Source organism: Branchiostoma floridae, chromosome 1 (genome assembly GCF_000003815.2).
Source record: "Branchiostoma floridae strain S238N-H82 chromosome 1, Bfl_VNyyK, whole genome shotgun sequence".
In the NCBI taxonomy this organism is placed as follows: Eukaryota; Metazoa; Chordata; class Leptocardii; order Amphioxiformes; family Branchiostomatidae; genus Branchiostoma; species Branchiostoma floridae.
The window spans coordinates 26,735,394-26,753,852 of NC_049979.1; the positions used below are offsets into that span (position 1 = coordinate 26,735,394).

The 18,459-nt window shown below is 41.9% G+C and overlaps 2 protein-coding genes across 2 annotated transcripts in view; one reads left to right on the top strand and one right to left on the bottom strand.

The window, feature by feature from the left end:
• The window catches only part of LOC118417714 (annexin A6-like), a gene marked incomplete in the record, with an annotated part of 38,475 nt that extends 36,470 nt beyond the window's left edge, over positions 1-2,005 (bottom strand). Inside the window, 2 exon segments of the mRNA XM_035823386.1 lie at positions 1,227-1,443; positions 1,735-2,005. Of these exon segments, the coding sequence (XP_035679279.1) occupies positions 1,227-1,331 (105 nt within the window).
• Positions 2,006-3,170: 1,165 nt separating this feature from the next.
• Positions 3,171-17,346, top strand: LOC118428409 (DDB1- and CUL4-associated factor 4-like). Its single transcript, XM_035838455.1, has 14 exons — positions 3,171-3,323; positions 4,102-4,802; positions 5,822-5,985; positions 6,685-6,773; positions 7,479-7,581; positions 8,439-8,500; positions 8,966-9,047; positions 9,564-9,613; positions 10,177-10,265; positions 11,449-11,553; positions 12,290-12,387; positions 14,814-14,984; positions 16,028-16,142; positions 17,139-17,346. The coding sequence occupies exons 2-14, from the start codon at positions 4,103-4,105 to the stop codon at positions 17,339-17,341; spliced, it is 2,031 nt and encodes a 676-aa protein (XP_035694348.1). The 5' UTR covers positions 3,171-3,323; position 4,102; the 3' UTR covers positions 17,342-17,346.
• Positions 17,347-18,459: the final 1,113 nt, after the last annotated feature.

Consider the following 18,459-nt stretch of genomic DNA (forward strand, 5'->3'; position numbering starts at 1 on the left):
CACTGCTTTCCATTTCTTGCATGCCATGGACAATTTTAACAAAGACATCCGAACAGAGAAAGCAAAGGAAGAACGTCATTTTTCAAACACTGACGTCTCAGGATACTCAGCTTGTTCTTTGACCAGAACAATTGTTATACATGTGTTTGAAAGTAGCAGCAAAGAAAGTTAACGTTAACCTTTCCTTTCATTTTCTCTCAGATGAGGCACAAGTGTCAAAGTCATATAACACTGTACTAACATCAAAATGTTCCAGTGTTGTATTTTGCCAGCCACCGTCGTGTTTTGTAAATAGCGACGGGTCAAACTTCAACGTCGAACCTTCCAAACTTTGTATAGCGGAGTCACGGCTTGTGGCGGGGCACAAAAAGAAAGCAGCGCGAGGCATGTTTGCGCTCAGAACGCGAATCAAAATGTAAGCAAACACTGTCAAACAACTGCTGCAAGGAAACATTCTTACATTGTCTGACGAGAGTGATTTTACACAAATTAAGAAGGCAGCTATTTGGCAGCTATTTGCTTGAAAGTACAACAGAAGTTTGGCTAGCTAGAGCCCGGGGCCTAGCGGATATGCGAAGAAACCATATATTAAGCGAAGCACAGAGCATATAATATGACATATCTTTGACTTAAGAAAAATTTCAACAATGCCAAAAATACAGCAGTGTCATAATTCTGTCGGTAAGACTTAATGTACTTTTCTTCAAAGACTAAATCATATTGCAGCAGTTTTTATCAGCTTGCAATATTAGAGATCTTTTTCGTGCTATTTACTATAGAAGGACATAAATAAAATCTGACATTGATGAAAAGTTCTATAATGTTATAACCACACCTTTCTTTCTACTTTGCACAAATTTCTGGGTGCACCCTTTTATCGCAGATGTTTTGCCGTGGTTCCGTTTCTATTTACCCACAGATTAAGCCCACTTTGGCAGGCGTAGCACCAAGGACTACAACACGCCGGGGTTTGACAAGACACACGGGCAAACAATCTCTAAAACGACTGCTATGTACATGCTAACACTAATAAAAACATATCCAAAATGAAAGAAATGGGGAATAGTAAAAAGAATTGTCAACATTTACAAAGAAAACACTGCTCTTTCTACCTGGTCATGATCAACAGGTGTGTCCAATACAGGTGAGCAAAGGTGTGCAACACAATAAAAATTGCAGGTGTTAAAATCTAACCACTAAGTTATGTTTGCAAGGGGAAATCTCACCTTCTGTTGGTGTAGCTGGAAAGCTTTGTCGTTCCATCGTTTCTGCAGAAGTTTGTTACTGACCGGGAAGCCGGACTTGGCTTTTAAGGGTGGCATGGCCGCCATGGGGGGTGGAAAATTCGTGGGTACGAAACTACAGGCGACACTGGGTGGTGGTGGTGGGTGGCGAACTCCTTTTCAGTCTTACGTTGTACACGCTAAGTCTCTGTCCTTAGCTCTGTAAGGAAATGTTTGAAGACTTGGTGTTACTTATTGCTAGGACGGGGGAACAAGGGAGTCACTAAAACTGTCCCAAACTATGAAGACTAACGTTAGTGGCAGCGAGATACGACAGAAAAAATACAGTTCCTGTTTCTAGTCGTTCCTTTCGCTTCTAAAAGGCCCGAGTACACAAGAGACTCAGAAATTATAGAGCTTCTTGTTGTCTACTGAAGCTAAAATATAGGCTAACTCATGCCCACGATGTGAGAAGCGAGAGCAACAGCGGAAGATAGAGATCTGAACTCACCCAAAGTGTGGCGGCGGTCCCATGTCTCCCCCCAAATCTGTTTGTTGATTGCGGCACTTTCCAAACTTTCCCCTCAAATGTTTGCAGGAATTCGGGCCTCCCTCAAAACTACCAGTACCCACGATGCTTTCCCTAAGTTCTTCTACGCTCGGATTTGGAGTGTAGATCGTACGGGCATGCCAGGTATATCCACCGGACGGGGATCACAGATCATGGTGGACACATCGCGGTATCAGGAGGGATCAGTGACCAGGCTGGTGACTCCGGCCTCCTAGGTTACGCGCCACGCGCTACCTCATGAATTATTCATGACCAACCCGGAAGTCCCCTTTCACAATGGTGTTGTTTTCAACAACAAGGTTTTTCTCGTACATCAGACTTCGTGCAGTCCTTGGTGCAACACAGCGAAACAAGTTTGAACAAAAGTGAAAAGCCGTTAAGCTTGATCTGCTTGATCGTATTCCATTATTCATTTTATACAATAAAGGAAAACTTTATTGTTTTATTTCAATAGCGCCGCCTGAGCAGTGTTGTTTTCAAGAAGTTGTTTTTTTTCGTGGAGTAAGTTTCGCACAACACAGAAAAGTTTGATGAAAACTACCTAGGCAAAATGTGGCTATATAAGTTTAATCTAGTTAATTGTATCTTTTTATTTTATTTTATTTATTATTTTTTCCAGTCTTTCAAGTAATGTGTAACCTACCTACCTACCTGATGTAACGTCCTTGGTTATACTTATAACAGTGCTTCGATAATCTTGCTCGGGCAACACTTTGGCGAAGTTACGTGAAAAAAGAAGGCTTGAAACTCTTAGTACTAGACGTTATCTAACCAGTTTAATCGTGCTATCGAAAGGAATACTGCATCTTCAAATGGAAAACATTATGTGTTCTTTGACATACGACATGTCACACACAATAATTTCTCTTCGCACGCGGTTTACTTGAGTTGTTATTTCTGTGCCATCTTCAGGAATGCATTAGTAGTTTTTTGAAGTTACCGTTTGTAAATATTGAAGATTATGGTTGCTCAACATGTTTATTTAAATGAGCCGTTACGACGTCTTGTTGGAATTCACTTTAACCACACCACAGACATTGAGTCGATCGAACCACGATCGTGTTCAACCAAATGGGCTATATGGCCTCCTTCGTCCAACCTGTGAAGTTACAGTGCTTTTTTTTTTCTTTCAAAATACGTCATTGAACTAGGAACTCTGAAAAGTAGACATTGGCCATTCCAGGTCCAATCTTAAAGTCGGTCACTTTATAGTTCGTGTGTGCTCCGGACAGGGGCGAAAGCTCACGATCTCTTTGGAAAGAACTCTATCTGACATCTCCTCTGATGAAACGTTAACTTTTATGAACTTTGAGTTGGTGTAAATTCGACAATAACGATGGCCTCAGTCCCTATGTACACGTACAGAGCATGCAAAGAACGGGGCACAGTGTAGCAGCGCCACCTTACGATTTACATTTACTTTGCAGGGTTGTTTTCACAAGGAGCGGACGAGTTATTGGTAAATCCGCGTCTAGGCTCCTTTGGCATTGAAGTTGCAGGTCACTGGTAAAATAAGGACCAGTAGAAAGGTATGTAATCCTGTCCTACCTTTCTCCTAGTTTTCACTATGATTTTAGTTCTGCCGGACTAAAAATTAGGTTTTTATGTACCTGGCTATGTTTGGGGGAGGGGGGCATACAATGATACATGCTCTATTTTTGTAGCAAGCACGTGAGAAATTAAAGAACCTTGTAATAGCGTGTATAAGTGTTTGTGGGATTATCATTAATCCTACTATGCACAAAGAAATTCAAGAATGTGCAGAAGTTAGAAAAAAAAAGAAAGATGTTCAGAGATTACGTAGTAACGTTATGAACAAAGAGAACTATGATTATGAAATTGATTCCGTGATTCAAATCTGCTGATATATGCTAATAATCTTGTGCCTCAGTGACTTTCCTCACTACCTAAAGCTTCGGTTTGGGTAGTCCCTCAGATATGATGTCGCCGCTAAATGGAGGTCAAGTACAGAACCACACCTCAAGCATGAAAGAACCCACCACATGTACACTTGAACAAAAGAGTACTAGAAGGGGCCCTTCCTGGTGTGAGTGGATCAAACCAAGTTGACTGATAAAAGCTCCTTGATCAAACCTTACAGTCTGGTTTTCAGTATGAAAACTGATAGACACTCGTTATGTCAATCCTTCCACAATGTGGCAAATCTCATATAATTGGGGTAATGTTAGATATTGTATATTATAATGTGGCCATGCAAATCTCAAAACTAAAATTGTCTTTGATACTGAGAATAAGTATCGAATCTTTGTTGTTGGTGTTGTAACATTCAAACATACTCTCAAACAGGATGTCGTCATCGGAAAGAGGAAAGAAAAATGGACGACGAAGACGACAAAACAGACGCAGGCAGAAAGAGCAGGACCAGACTAGTGTGCCGGGATGTTTTCATGATCAACATCAAGGAAGAAACAGAACAACTGAAAGTGACTCACAGTCGTCAGATAGACCTTTCCATAGCCAAGGAGAAAGAAAAGGACACAGTCCTCAACACAGTACTTATCTTGACAGAGTACAAGAAACCTATAATCAACAACAAAGTTCAACACGGAGTCCAGTAGCATCTAGTTCTAGCAGACAAGAAAAAGACCACAGTGAAGGTACAACTACAAGTAAACCCATAAATGGACTGAGAAATGGTGGTGCAAGCGGCTTTGGAAACAAAGGACAGCGTAGAAACTCGTGGAGAAATTCGCGGCAAAGACACGGCGAGAATGAAACAAGTCTGAGGACTAATACTAATACTGGTAGTAGGACAGGTGGACATTACAATGCGAGAGACAGATGGAAAAGCAAAACAGCTGGCCAAGATTCCTTCAGAGAGGAAAGGCCAAGGAAAGGGCAGAGAAAGAGGAGCCGACAAGAATGTGGGGATGGGAAGTCAGGTGATGCAGTTGCTAGGTTACCTGCAGGAGGGGTCAAAGGTCAGGGGTCATCACCTGTGGCTGCCTCCAGCAGTCAAGATGCAGGTGGACAACAGGCTGTGTCTGATATCCTTTCTGTAGGAATTTCTTCAGGAAAGTTTCGTAAATCTGATCTATTCCTGTAACGCTACAAGTAGTTCACCTTTATCTGATATTCGTTGTGTTGACCCACTCGGTATTAAGGGATATCAAGTCGGCGGACAGTGGTTTCAAGTTGTAATATATTCAAACTATTGTAGTTCGAAACTAACGACTTGATATCCCTAAATAGCCGTTTTTAAAAGCAACGAATATAGGTTACCCTGCGGATAAAGGTGTATTAGCGTTATATTGATGCATTGCTGCTCCATCATGCATTTGTGTAACAATTAGGGTGAGTGGTAGAGGGTGACAACACAAAAATGGATGGAATACATTTGTATGTAATATTCTGAGTTGAACGGTTACCAACTAAAAACATGGACTTACTTTTACCCCATTTTTTACTGTTTAAATCCTGTCATCTGGATTGAACACAATCCATTGCTTTTGTGGACTATCAAACATTTTTGAAATCTTAATGGGCAATTATCTTGCTTTTATATCTTGATATTACTGCTCAGTCCTTATTAATATCAGGCACAAGTTTCCCCTTTGGACAACACAAAGGCCTATTCTCTGATTGGCTGGCTGCTGGTTAGTTGGAATGCCAACAACTGTGGATGGCAGTAATCTAGTAAAGCAGAGTTTGAAACAGGTGGAGTTATAGGAGGGGGGTTGTACATGTATGTGATGTGAGCTGTAAGGGGGGTTTGTCTCTGTAATATTTAAGAGAATGTTTTGTGTGATATGACAGGGCTTGAAATACTTTTTTCTGCATACCTGTACTGGTGCAGGTAACATTGAAAATTACCTGCACCAGACAAATTTTACCTGCACCACTCAGAACTAACTGCAGGTTAGGTGCAGGTAGACACCAGAAATACCTGCACAGCTCCAATTTTACCTGCACTAACCTGCAGATGCAGGTGGTATTTCCAGCCCTATATGAGGTGTTATTTGTACAAGCGTACCTAGTCTAGTATGTACCCTTAACTGCTGATCACAGATCCCAGGTTTTTATTATGACCCAGAGAAGAAGAAATACTTCCGTGTGCTGCCCGGTCACAACAACTACAACCCCCTCACTACCGCCCACATCCAGCAGAAACGGCAGGAGGAGACCCGGCAAGAGCTGCTGAAACAGGACAGGAACAGGACTGTACCAAAGGTCAGGGGAATATAGGGGGTGAACTTTGCAAGGCGCTTTTGTGTACTTATTGCGGTTCATGTACACTGAAGAGCCATGGAAAGTATGGTAACCATTTTTCTTAATTTAGTACGAACCCCCAATTTTGCGCAAGGCTCATAGAAATCTGCGGGTTAGCTATAGCTAACCACTCAACTACTACTAGTACTAGTAGACTTGCTACTGTTCAAAACGATTTGACTTTTCTTGACTTTTCCAAAGGCAAACATATAGAATACAACACTGTGGATTCCAAATCACTCGAGGTACCAGCCAAAACATTCGGGTAGATTTGCTGGAGGGCCTGAGTGTGATCCAACCCACAGGAGGGCTGGGACTGAGGGTGATGTGGAATAGTGACTGTGAGACTGAGTGAGAGTGTTTATTTACATTCATGTCATGCCCACCTGAGAAAACACGTCTAGTACGAGTATGTGAAATGAAAAACAACTTGGCGCCCTTGAAAAAAATTGTAACAACTTTTACAGCAATGCCAACGTCAGTATCCTGTTAATAGGTTCACCCAAAGTTAGAGTAATTCTATGGAAGGCCATTATGCTGACAGTAAAATGTTATATGATAGAATTTAGCTATTGCCTTGTCTGAACACCCTTATTGAATGTTAGCATAAGGTATCTTATAGATAGAAATTTTAAGTCTTCACAATCTTCTGTTTTCCAGGCCAGGGACAGCACAAGAACAGCCTGCTGTGGTCCTCACCTCCTTCTGAAGAGACAGCTCGGACAGTTTTCATCTGGTCTGTCACAGAGGTACTGTAGGACAGTCAGATACATAATTTTCTGTAATAAAGTACTTTTCAAAATCCAAAAGTTGCTGAAAGTTGCTACCAAAGTTTGGGAGTACAGACAAAACAAGGGGTATGAACACTACAAGGGTACGGACACTACAGGGGGTACGGACACTACAGGGGGTATGGACACTACTGGGGGTACGGACACTACTGGGGGTACGGACACTACTGGGAGTACGGACACTACAGGAAGTACGGACACTGCTGGGGGTACGGACACTACAGGGGGGTACGGACACTACAGGGGGTACGGACACTACTGGGGGTACGGACACTACTGGGGGTACGGACACTACTGGGAGTACGGACACTACTGGGGGTATGGACACTACAGGGAGTACGGACACTACTGGGGGTATGGACACTACAGGGAGTACGGACACTACAGGGGGTACGGACACTACAGGGGGTATGGACACTGCAGGGGGTACAGACATTACAGAGGGTACAGATACCGATACTTTATTGGGTACGTGTACTACACTACAGGGGTACAGACTTTTCAGGGATACTGACACTGCAGGGTATACGGACACTACATGAGTACAGACCCTACTACCGGAAATTTCATTGATGAGTTGTGCCCCCTATTTCTTGATGAGACTCAGAATTTACAGATCTCCCCTCCTAAAATCATTATGACTGTTCTTTTCCCAATCTGTAGGTGTGCTGAAGAGAGTTTCCTTGTTGAAATGGAGAAACAGAAGCTGATAGTTAACCTGTACGACTCCTCCACTCCAGATACTGTCAACTTCTTAGCACTAGAGGTGAGCATTAGTTAACGTCTCTGGTTACCCGACTGACCAGGGTTGAAGCCAGCACCCATCCTTCCGTCCTGTGATGGAATTTTGCAGCTGGGGACGGACAAAAATCGATATGAAAAGATATAATAAATAGTCTCCCTTTTGTAATTTTTCCACAAAGCAGATGCCATTGAGCAGCTTAGTCTACCAGCAAAATGCACACCTCAAAATGCAGGAAACATTACTTCAGAGGGTCTAGATTTCAAAATTTTTTTTGGGGGGGGGGACATACACCCAAACCACCTTAGAAATATTGCAACGTCTCGCGCCTTGGGATTCAAAATCGAGGGGACGGAAAATGATTTCAGACTGGCTACAACCCTGCGACTGACCCTAGCAAAATCCCGCCAAAATTGCTGCTGGCAAGGGACCTAACATTTTCCATCTGACATCTAAAGGATCAAACTTTCCATATTTTCCAACATGTTGTTTTACATATACATATACATTTATCAAACAGTAAATCTGTATCTGGAATGGCCCTTCATTGCTTTAATTTGCTGGCACGTGGCGTGGCAGCAGCAGGTTATACATGTATTACACTAAATGATCTGTCATACCTGACTTTTGCACGTGTGTGATTGCATTTAATGTTGTTTAAAGCTATCTTGTGTGTCATGATGCTCCTACATGTAATTAATGTTTCTTGGCTTACCGGTATTCAAATAAATTTGCCTGGATATACATTGTGTACTGTTAACTTTGGTACAAACCTGCATGGTGAGATACACCATACAGGCAGTTTACCGCGTAGGCAAAAGAGACTATCAAACATGATTATATGAGACCAATGACAGGTGATTTTATTTCCCTCCCTCCAGCCTGACAGCAGGTGCAAGCGGCTGCTGGCCCTGTCAGATGCAAGGCGTATCAGCAGCTGTCAGTAAGTTGACTAGTCCCAAACAATAAGGCTAATGATGAGGCTACCTTTTTGTTACCTTTTACTTTTTTTTTTACGAGTTTGCTCAGTGCAAGGCCATTGACCACTTCTAGGCACCGAACTACGCTCACTGTGACAGCATCTCTTCTCACAAAGTCAGAAACATCGAGCTTCAGCAAGTTCGACTAACTGACTCAATAGTCAAAGCAGGGGTTGCTCGGGAAATTCCCTACCCCATTTAGCTGGAATGGTTTGTTCCACTCACATGTGGAAGGTCCCCTCCCCTTTTTGATAAGTGCGGAGGGCTCTTTTAGGTACCCAGGGTAACTTTAAATCAAAGGCATTCTTTACTTTTTGAAGCAAGTTCTGTGTTTTCAATTAACATGTTGCGATTTTACTTTCTTGACTGAGTACTTAAGTGTTTGATTACTGTCGTAGATTGATAAGAATATCATCCTCCCTTTGCAGGCTTGACTTTGTCTCATTCATGTCTCTCAACACCCTGGATTCCATGCAAAAGTCCTACATGCAGTACTTCACTCCAGGAAAGGTAGGGGGCGCCCCTGTACAGTATTTGTGTCTAATTGCAGAACTTTGCAGGTCTAAATATGCTGAATCTTTCTGATAACTTCTGCACAGGAGTCTCTGATTACAATTGTATTTCCATTCTGCCCAAATGAGATCGAAGATGAACTTTGTTTTGGATTGTTCACAATGTAATGATAAACGCACAAAGCTGGTTTGCATTTCTTTCTGCTTTTTTTTTTACAGAATTTGCTTCATTACGTTGATAGATAAATTCAATTACATTATGGGAGGCAAATAAACTTGTAAATATATCAAAGAATGTTTATACCGTAGAACCATTAGTGATAATGACATGCTAAACTCAATATGTTGTTCATATCTATAGATATTCAGATATGATTATGTCTGTTTATATGTACTGTAAGTAGTTTATATACCTTACAAAAGTCGCTGTACCTTTGTTGTGTCAATAAAGATTTCTTTGTATTTTCCATGGAGTCTAGACCAGTGGAGATAATCGTCATACTGTATTTTCCAGGTGACAGGTATTTGCTGGGCCTCTGTAACCGGACCAGAGTCCCACGCCCTGTATCCTTGTCTCAGTTGTTACTTCTGAGTCCATGAAATGTACTAGGTATTGTAGGGACTACTGTTTGTTTGTAATGACAATGTCTGCCCGTACAATACCTAGCCCTGAGTTTGTCCCGCTGTATGTTGTCTGGAATATTGGCAATCACCATAAGATAGGTGCTTCACGGCTTGTATATACTTAGGCAAGCTCAGGCCACACCAATTTAATTTGTTGGCTCACAGATTTTCAAAAAAATAAAAAAAATATGCTTAACTGGAAAAACATGAAAACAAAGCCTGAGGACCAGGTGTATGCCACTCAGGTTTATCAAGTGGGCATCGGGTCATATTCAAATTTTCCTGCCTGCCCATTGCATTTATGATGTCCGCTTGCTATATTTTCACTTTAAAAAATCAATGACCCAACAAATCAAATTGGTGTGCCATATAAATATTTGTAAACATGACGGCTTAATAGCCACTAAATCCCACTGGTTTGCTAGAGTCAAAACCGACCTAATGTACATTATGGGGACGACTGTGATGTGTGATAATGCAAACGTACCTTAACCAGTGTTCAGATTTTCAGTGTTAGATGAAGGACCAGACACACCGTCATGTGCAAGGCTCGTGTGTGCCGAGGTCATGGCAAATGAACATCTTATACCTGGTATGCTTAGCTCTTTTGTACAGTCATACAGTAAATACATACTGAGACACTTTTCTATAATTGTGATTCCAATGTATGACTGAAGGATACACATGCAAAACCCAATGGAAACCATAGCCAATATCCATGATCAATTGCTCCACCCACAGAAACACAAGAACCTGCCAGACTGCTGTCTGCTATGCTCTCCTCCTAGGAGTGATTGATTACCATGAAACTCATGAGAAACACATTGGAATGACAGTCTCTAATTGACAATTAGGAAACCTTTCCAATATGTATCCTCCAAAGCGAACATTAGGAACCCTCTGACTAGGGAAAAAAGGGAACATACACACAGGAGATATCTCCTCATCTGCTGGGTGTGTTTCCCCTGAGTTTTGACTATTGACATTGGGAGAGAAAAGACATAATTTAGTTAACTGAAGGGACTACCCTAAAGGTTCATAGACTAATATAGATAAATGAATTAATGGGCTTGCCCAGAAAAAGTGAAAACACTTTCATACACATCTCTTGTAAGACAACCAAGCCTTGAATGTGCTGCAACAGTAAAGGACCCACAAAGTAAAACAAGGATAAACTGCAGCGGGTGCAGAACCAAGCTGCCGGATTTTGTATGAAAAACGAAGACGGGTGACCAAAATGAAAACAGACCTGCAGTGGATGTCACTTGAAGACAGAAGGAAAATATCCAGACTATGTGTATGTTGTACAAAATGACTTAGATAAACTGTTAGATGTACCAACTACTGAGTATCTAAAACCAGCTCAGAAATGAACAAGAGATAGTCATGCCTTCAAAAGTTATCAACCAAGGCTTGATGTGTTCAAATATTTGTTCTGTCCTAGAAATATTGTAGAGTAAAACTCGTCATTAAGTCCTGAAGAAGCATCCTCACTTTATAGCTTTAAACAACATTAAGTCAGATGTGCAAAGGTTAGGTGTGACAAGTTTTTCAGTGACTGTGATATAACCAGCTGCTTGCCAGTTAAGCTAATGTGTGTTGCATCGAATGTGGTTATATGAGCTGTGTAGATACAGATACAGATGTGTCAGTCTTTGCACCAATCTTTTGACTGTAAATTTCACTGAGGAAACACAGTTTTTTTTTTACTGTAGTGCCATGTTGATGTCTCTAGGCCTAAGGAATAAATGTTGTGTTTCCGTTTTGTGCCCCAGGCCCAGGTGGTGCAGGCCTTGTACGGGGTCGTAACTATGAGGTCAAGTCTGCCTGGACCTGTGCTTGGAACTCCAACCCTGTCTTCTCCAAGTGCTTTAGTGTTGGTAGGTATCGAACTCACATATCTTTACCCACATATATGTATAGTATTGCTAATGGCATTAAAGGTTTTGCTTGAAAACTCGTGTCGTGAGATTGTGTGATTGTGTGGTGTAGTCGTCAGCGCTTTGGGCTCAGGCCCAAGAGGTCCTGAGTTCTAAACCTGCAATGTCGCCTATCTTGTGCCCTCAGGGAAAGAAAGGCACTTTACATGACTTTCCTTGCTTCAATCAGGTGAAAAATGAGTACCTAACTTTGGCTAGGGCCGTCTCTCAGATAAAATGTTAAATGGAGGTCCCGTGTTCAGGGAGAGCCACACCTTGAGCACATTAAAGAACCCACCGCACTTATCGAAAAGTGTAGGGGTCCTTCCGAGTGTGAGTGGATCGAACCTAATAATCTGGTCTCTGGGTTGACGTCTTGCAAAGGTGATAGTCACCTGTCAATCCTTCCACAAATGTGATAAAACTGAATAAAATAAAAATGAAATCTTTGTTGTTCCAGGCTAAAACCCAATTAGCAAGTTGTGTGTGTCTCGTTAAGAAAGACCACATTGTACATGTACATTGTACATGCTAATGATATTATGTCATTAATATATTACAGTCTGTATCGATCTTTGGTGGCATCACTGGTTGGCAGGTACAGATTGAGTACAATGATTGGCTGTTGTTGATTAGTTTATTCAGCCCTGTGATTTGATTGGTTGATAATACTGACGTACAAGTCTGTGTAATACAGGTGCCAACAACAGCAGTGTGGTGATTGACGCATTTACCGGAGAGAGAGACATCATCAACACCAAGAGTGATGTCTTTGCACAGAGATTCTGTAGTACGGTAAGTATTCAGGGCTCGAAATACTGGGTGCATGTGCACCCAGGTGCACCCAAAATTGAAGCTGTGCACCCAAATATTTACATAGGCTTATGTATGTAAAGATATCAAAGGTTACTAGCAGGGCTCGAAATACCACCTGCATATGCAGGTTAGTGCAGGTAAAACTGGAGCTGTGCAGGTATTTCTGGTATCTACCTGCACCTAACCTGCACTGGTCCATGTACTGGGTTTTATACATTATATATCATATCAGGAGTATATGGATCGTTATTAGCACTGTCATATACTGTTACCACATGTAAAGTATGAAAGAAAAAATAGCAATGGTTCCTGAACAATTTTAATATGATCCATACTTCCAAAATTCTGAGTGGTGCAGATGAAATTTGTCTGGTGCATGTAATTTTCAATGTTCACCAGTGTAGGTATAATGCAGAAAAAAGTATTTCGAGCCCTGACTAGTGACTAGTATACATCATATTCTTGACATCGAAGTGTTAGAAAGATAATAAAAATGTCTGCCATGGTACTTGTTTAAGAATTTGACAGCTTGTAACTAAGTTTTGTTATTAGGTTTTTCTGACACTCTACTTAAATTTAAGGTGTGCACCCACAAATTTTTTGTTGCACCCATTTTTTTAAGCTGGGTGCACCAGTGCACCTAATCCCAAAAATGAATTTCGAGCCCTGGTGTTGAATGTGATTTTTTAATTCATAGTACAATAGCTTCTTGCAAGATCGAGAGGAATTTGTTTATGGTTGTTGTGTTTCTACTTGAAAGAAAAATTTGTATCATGGTATGATAACCTGGCCTGGGTACCATTCGGAAAGTAGTTTGCTCTGGCATTCATTATATACTATATACTGTTGCTTCTAGCTCTGACATTCATTATTCATTACTAATGGTATATATGATATCACTTCTCTGCTGTTCCGTCTGAGATCCCGGCCATCTTAACGTCTGGAAACATCCAAATTTTGGACGAGGGCGCTGATTGGTCCCTACATATGAGCGAATTAAGGAATGGGTTCAAGCGAACTTCGAACAGGCATTCCAACACTCCAAACGCCCTCTGTCTGCTTGCGGGAGGGCCTGTTGTCATCAAACGAACGCACCCTGATTCACCTTGATTCACTCATTAACTGATGTTACCACCAAACGGTTTGAATGTGCAGGTCTCCAGACGGGTAGCAGAAGCGAACATATATAAGAGCAAACTACTATCCGGATGGTACCCAGGCTAGTGATAACCTGGAATCTAGTGTACCGCCAGGCTCCCTTTTGGGCCGGTGAAGCTCTCTTCAGTCAGGGCAATCTCTCAGACCCTGTAAACTTCTAACTACATAAAGGCCCTACCGAATGCAAAAGATTACTCCAGCGGCAGATAGCTTTGAAGCCCTTTACACTACCTGGCCATGGCAGGCCCCTTTTCGAATTGTGGCAGATTTAGCAATACCCAGCAACATCTCAGCATTAAGGCACATCAGATTCTGTAATTTGGTATCAGTATATATTTCACTAACAGTTAGGAGTGGACTGTACCGGTGCAAAACCAATTTTTCTTATTGGACTGGTCCGGAAAAAAAGGACCTGAAAAAATTTAGATGACCGGATGTTGAACCTATTGGAAAATGAACAGGCTATATGATCAGGCATTCACACATTTGGGGGCCTACCAGTTGAAGAAAATAACAAGAACAAAGCAGAGTAGAGTCTATAGTCATTTCTACCAAGTTTTATAGTCAATCATACAGAGGCAGTTAGACTTGTAGGATTTTACTGCCTGTGGAAGTCGAATGCGAAAAAAAAGTTTTCTTTGTAGCAAAATAAATCATTGTTTTGAGTATCACCCATTCACATTTAATTTAGTTATTACATACTGAATCAGGTCCAGATTCAGGTCTGGACCTACCGGGTAGACCTGATCCTCTGGACCTGATCAGACCTGAATTTTCTGTACCAGTACCCACCCCGACTAACAGTACAAAATTTGATATCAGAATCACCATCTACACACAGCCATTAGTCTACATGTTTGCAACAGTGTATGCCAATGTCAGGGCTCGAAATCCTTTTTTCTGCATACCTGCACTGGTGCAGGTAACATTGAAAATTACCTGCACCAGACAAATTTTACCTGCCCCACAATATGAATTTAGGAAGTATGGATCATACTAAAATTGATCAGGACCCATTGCTATTTTTTTCTTTTATACTTTATAGGTGGTAACAGCCAATGCAGCTAATAACAACCCACATGCACCTACATCATAGGACATTTATGTATAAAACCCAGTACATGGACCAGTGCAGGTTTGGTGCAGGTAGACACCAGAAATACCTGCACAGCTCGATTTTTACCTGCACTAACCTGCATATGATGTGGTATTTTGAGGTCTGAATGTGGTATTTTTCCATTTTATAGTCTCCAGTGTTACTGAGTGGCACAAGAAGAGGTGAGATCTTGGGGAGCGACCTGAGAGTGCGTACCAGATGTCGTGGCTCGGCCATGACGCTCCGCCACAAGTCTTCGGTCTGCTGTCTGCGCCTGCTGCAGGATGAGAACTACCTTCTGGCCAGTGACATGCAGGGCAAGGTCAGAGTACTTAATATGTCATACCTAGGATGCGATAAATATAGAACACAACACGGTGTATTCCGTATCACCCAAGGTACAAGTCCGACCGCGGGAAGGATCACCCAACGGCTGAAGGCCGGAGGGTGATCCAGCCCGCGGGAGGGCTGGGACCAAGGGTGATGCGGAATACACCGTGTTGTATTTTATTTATGTCATACTTCAACCTGAGAAAACAGATGTTTTGATATGAAATGCACCAGAAGTTGAGAAAATGTTGTGTCCCCGAACAAAAAATTGTAACAACAGCAATCAACAACACGTCCGATTCCGGTATTCGAATTTCCAACCGTGCTGCACTTGGCCCACTCGAAATAGTTTGATTTACTCAAACTTTCAAAGGAAGCCTGTGTGATACAACTTCAAAGAATGTGTGATACTGAAAGTTATCACACGGTGTGGAACACCTGTTTGGAACATTTTTTCGCGGCCCAGGTATGACATAAAGTTCAATACTGTATAAAATCTGTTGAGTGACCTGCCAAGTGTTGAGATGAAGGATAATCGACATCAAAGTAATAAGATGCACTAAAAAGCAGTTACTCATTGACAAGCAACTGGATATGATTTTGGAAACGGTCAGATGTTTCAGATAGCATCCACTGTCTTTCGTCAGTGACACTGAAGAGAACTGGTTGAAGTCTTAGAGCAGGTTTTACACCCTACCTATTCGTTGTGCGTGCACACTGGTACCCCTGTCCTGAAGGGTAACGGGGAAAAATACTTAAAATTTAAAAACCTGTAGACTTTATATAATGCTAAAACTTACATCCCCCACAGTCATTGTTTTACACATTATGCCTTGTGCTGTGCTTATGGCTACTCGCCTGATGATTGAAAAGCTCTCACTTGTGAAGCCTTATTCATCAGAATTGATTGGGACATGTGTGAGAGTGTGAGAGCCCTGAACTTGACTTTGTGGTATGTGTAGCAGACTATTTTTCAATTTTAACTTTTGCTCTCTCTCAAATTCTAAACAATTGCATAATATTTGGCCATTACAGATCAAACTGTGGGACCTGCGTGTGCAGAGATGGGTACAGGACTACCCTGGTCACGTGAACCAGTATGCTCACATACCTCTCATTGTGGATTCTCAGGAAAAGTTCATTTTTGCAGGTAGGGTTTTACATGTAACTAACAGTTTCTTTAGAACATCAAGTTCCTAGTGCATTCTGTGTACTCTTTGGACCAGAGAGTATAAAGATATATGGTCCTTCTGAAAAAATCATCTTTGTAAAGTCCTAAGTTCCCTTAATCCCCATCTTTATAGCACCTTGGTTCTTCTTGCTTTTTGTGTGTTGTTTTGTCTCTCTACATTTTCGCTATCTACAGCGTCTGCAAGAGGGAGTTTTCTACCCAAAAATTACGTTCATAATCCTTACATCAATACATCGTTTAAGTCCCTATCTTGACAGCACCTACTGTATGTAGGTCAATTATGCCCTGTACTTAGCCATTACTAGAATCAGTTTCTGTGTCTATATAATTAGCCAGACTACAGCAGCTGCCCTTCTGCATATTACATGACATGTGATATGCCGAAGGGCAGCTGCTGTAGTACTAAGCTAATGTACATGTAATAAGTACATTGTACTTATTGTTACTATCAATTTTCTTCGAACAGTGATTTATTAAAGGTAGAGAACGTACCTCCAAATTTTCGATGTCTGTCAGTACATCTTGGATGCGGAGACTGGTCTAGTCTTGATCTCGTGAGGGAATACGAGTCAGACTAGACCAGGCCAGGTCCTACCTATACCTTCTCCACAAGGAGGCGGGGGAGGGAGCAGATGATCTACGCAAGCCTGGTCTATTCCCTCACGAGATCGAGACTAGACCATTCTCCGCGTCCAAGATGTACTGATAGACATCGAAAATTTGGAGGTATGTTCTCTACCTTTAATAAATAGTCACTATTCGAAGAAAATTGATAGTAACTGTAAACATACGTGACTGATGAACCTCTTCAACGATGTACATTAGCTTAGTACTAGTCATCCTACACTTTCTCCAACCATCTTCTCTTGTTGCAACAGACTACATTCCTTATACCAAGGACGTCCTTGCTTATACTCATTTGAATGAGTCTGATTGTGTTGTTCTTCCCTACAGTTGGCCAGGACTGTCACACCCGTATGTGGAGCCTGCAGGACGGTCAGCTGCTGAGGACCATCCCTTCTCTCCACCCGGCCACACAGGCGTCCAGACCTACCATAGCCTTCTCCTGGGGCTGGGGTGGGGAGGGGGGCACCCCCGGGCTACTCATGGGCATCAAGGACGAGTTGTACTGGTACAAGCTTGGGCTGTCTGAATGAAAGACTTAACAATAAATGATTTAACAAAGTTGCCATACTATCTTCATGTTCCCATTCTCCTTCCCAGAGCATGTACGCATGTAGGTGGTAGGCCAATGAGTTTTTGTAGAACATTCTCCTACGCATAGACATCCAATGGCGCCAACAAACCGCCTCTTGTCTGTACTCTGCTATCTCAACCGTCACCATCAGTTCCTGACCGCCCTGCTTATAAATATTAATGGACTTAACCTTATTATATATGTGAGTTCCCTTTTGAAAACTGAAAGGCCTTTTCTCTGATTGGCTGACAGCTAGTTTGTGGTGACACCCACAGGAGTTGATGTTGACGGTTGATATAGCAGAGTACAGACAACAGGCAGTTTGCTGGCGCCGTTGGATGTCTCTGCGTAGGAGAATGTGGTGGAATTGAAGGCAAGTTCAAAAGGCAAATTCCAAGGGGACTGAAGTCACCCAAATATAGGGTTCTGCACTTGCACCGATCCGCGAGATTGTTAACAAATTTGGTTTATGGTAACCATTATAGGTCTTGCCTTGTTGAAGAAATGATTACTAATAGCACTAGCCCTTTGTAATAGCCACAGGCTAGGATATAGGAGAATTCTTTTTACACAACCAACAGGTACTTACATTGCTTACATTTCGATGTCTCTCAGACATCTTCGTCAGAGCTTCTAACTGGAGTTCTGCTTCTCACCGCTATATGCAGCCGATATAGGTGGCACTTTTGCAGTGAGAAAACAATCCCAAACGTGGCTAAGCTTGTATCCCCCCCTCGTCCCGGTTCATCACTGGGGTTAGTGTCTGAGAGACATAGAAACGTAAAAAGAATTCTCCTATATTCTACCAACCTGATGAAACTGGTCACAAGCTAGTTGAGCAACCCTGGCTGTGCTTGCTGAAAACCAAACCAATAAATAAGAAAATGAATGACTAGATGTTGTGGGCCCTGGTGTCGTTTCTGGGTACTGTAGGCAAATGTTTGTTTTCTCTATCTTGTGTTCTGGACAAACTACATGCATATATGATTATGACTGTTGGTGGTAGATGGCGCTTGTGATCAGGAAGAAACGACAAAAAGTCTGGGCTCTCTAGTTTTACATAAAGTTATGAGGGGG

Excerpts from the sequence above, each read along its gene's own strand:
- LOC118428409 (XM_035838455.1), top strand. The coding sequence starts at position 4,103 with ATGTCGTCATCGGAAAGAGGAAAGAAAAATGGACGACGAAGACGACAA. Across the intron at positions 6,774-7,478 it reads TCATCTGGTCTGTCACAGAG|GTGTGCTGAAGAGAGTTTCC; the intron begins GTACTGTAGGAC and ends CCCAATCTGTAG. Across the intron at positions 11,554-12,289 it reads CTCCAAGTGCTTTAGTGTTG|GTGCCAACAACAGCAGTGTG; the intron begins GTAGGTATCGAA and ends TGTGTAATACAG.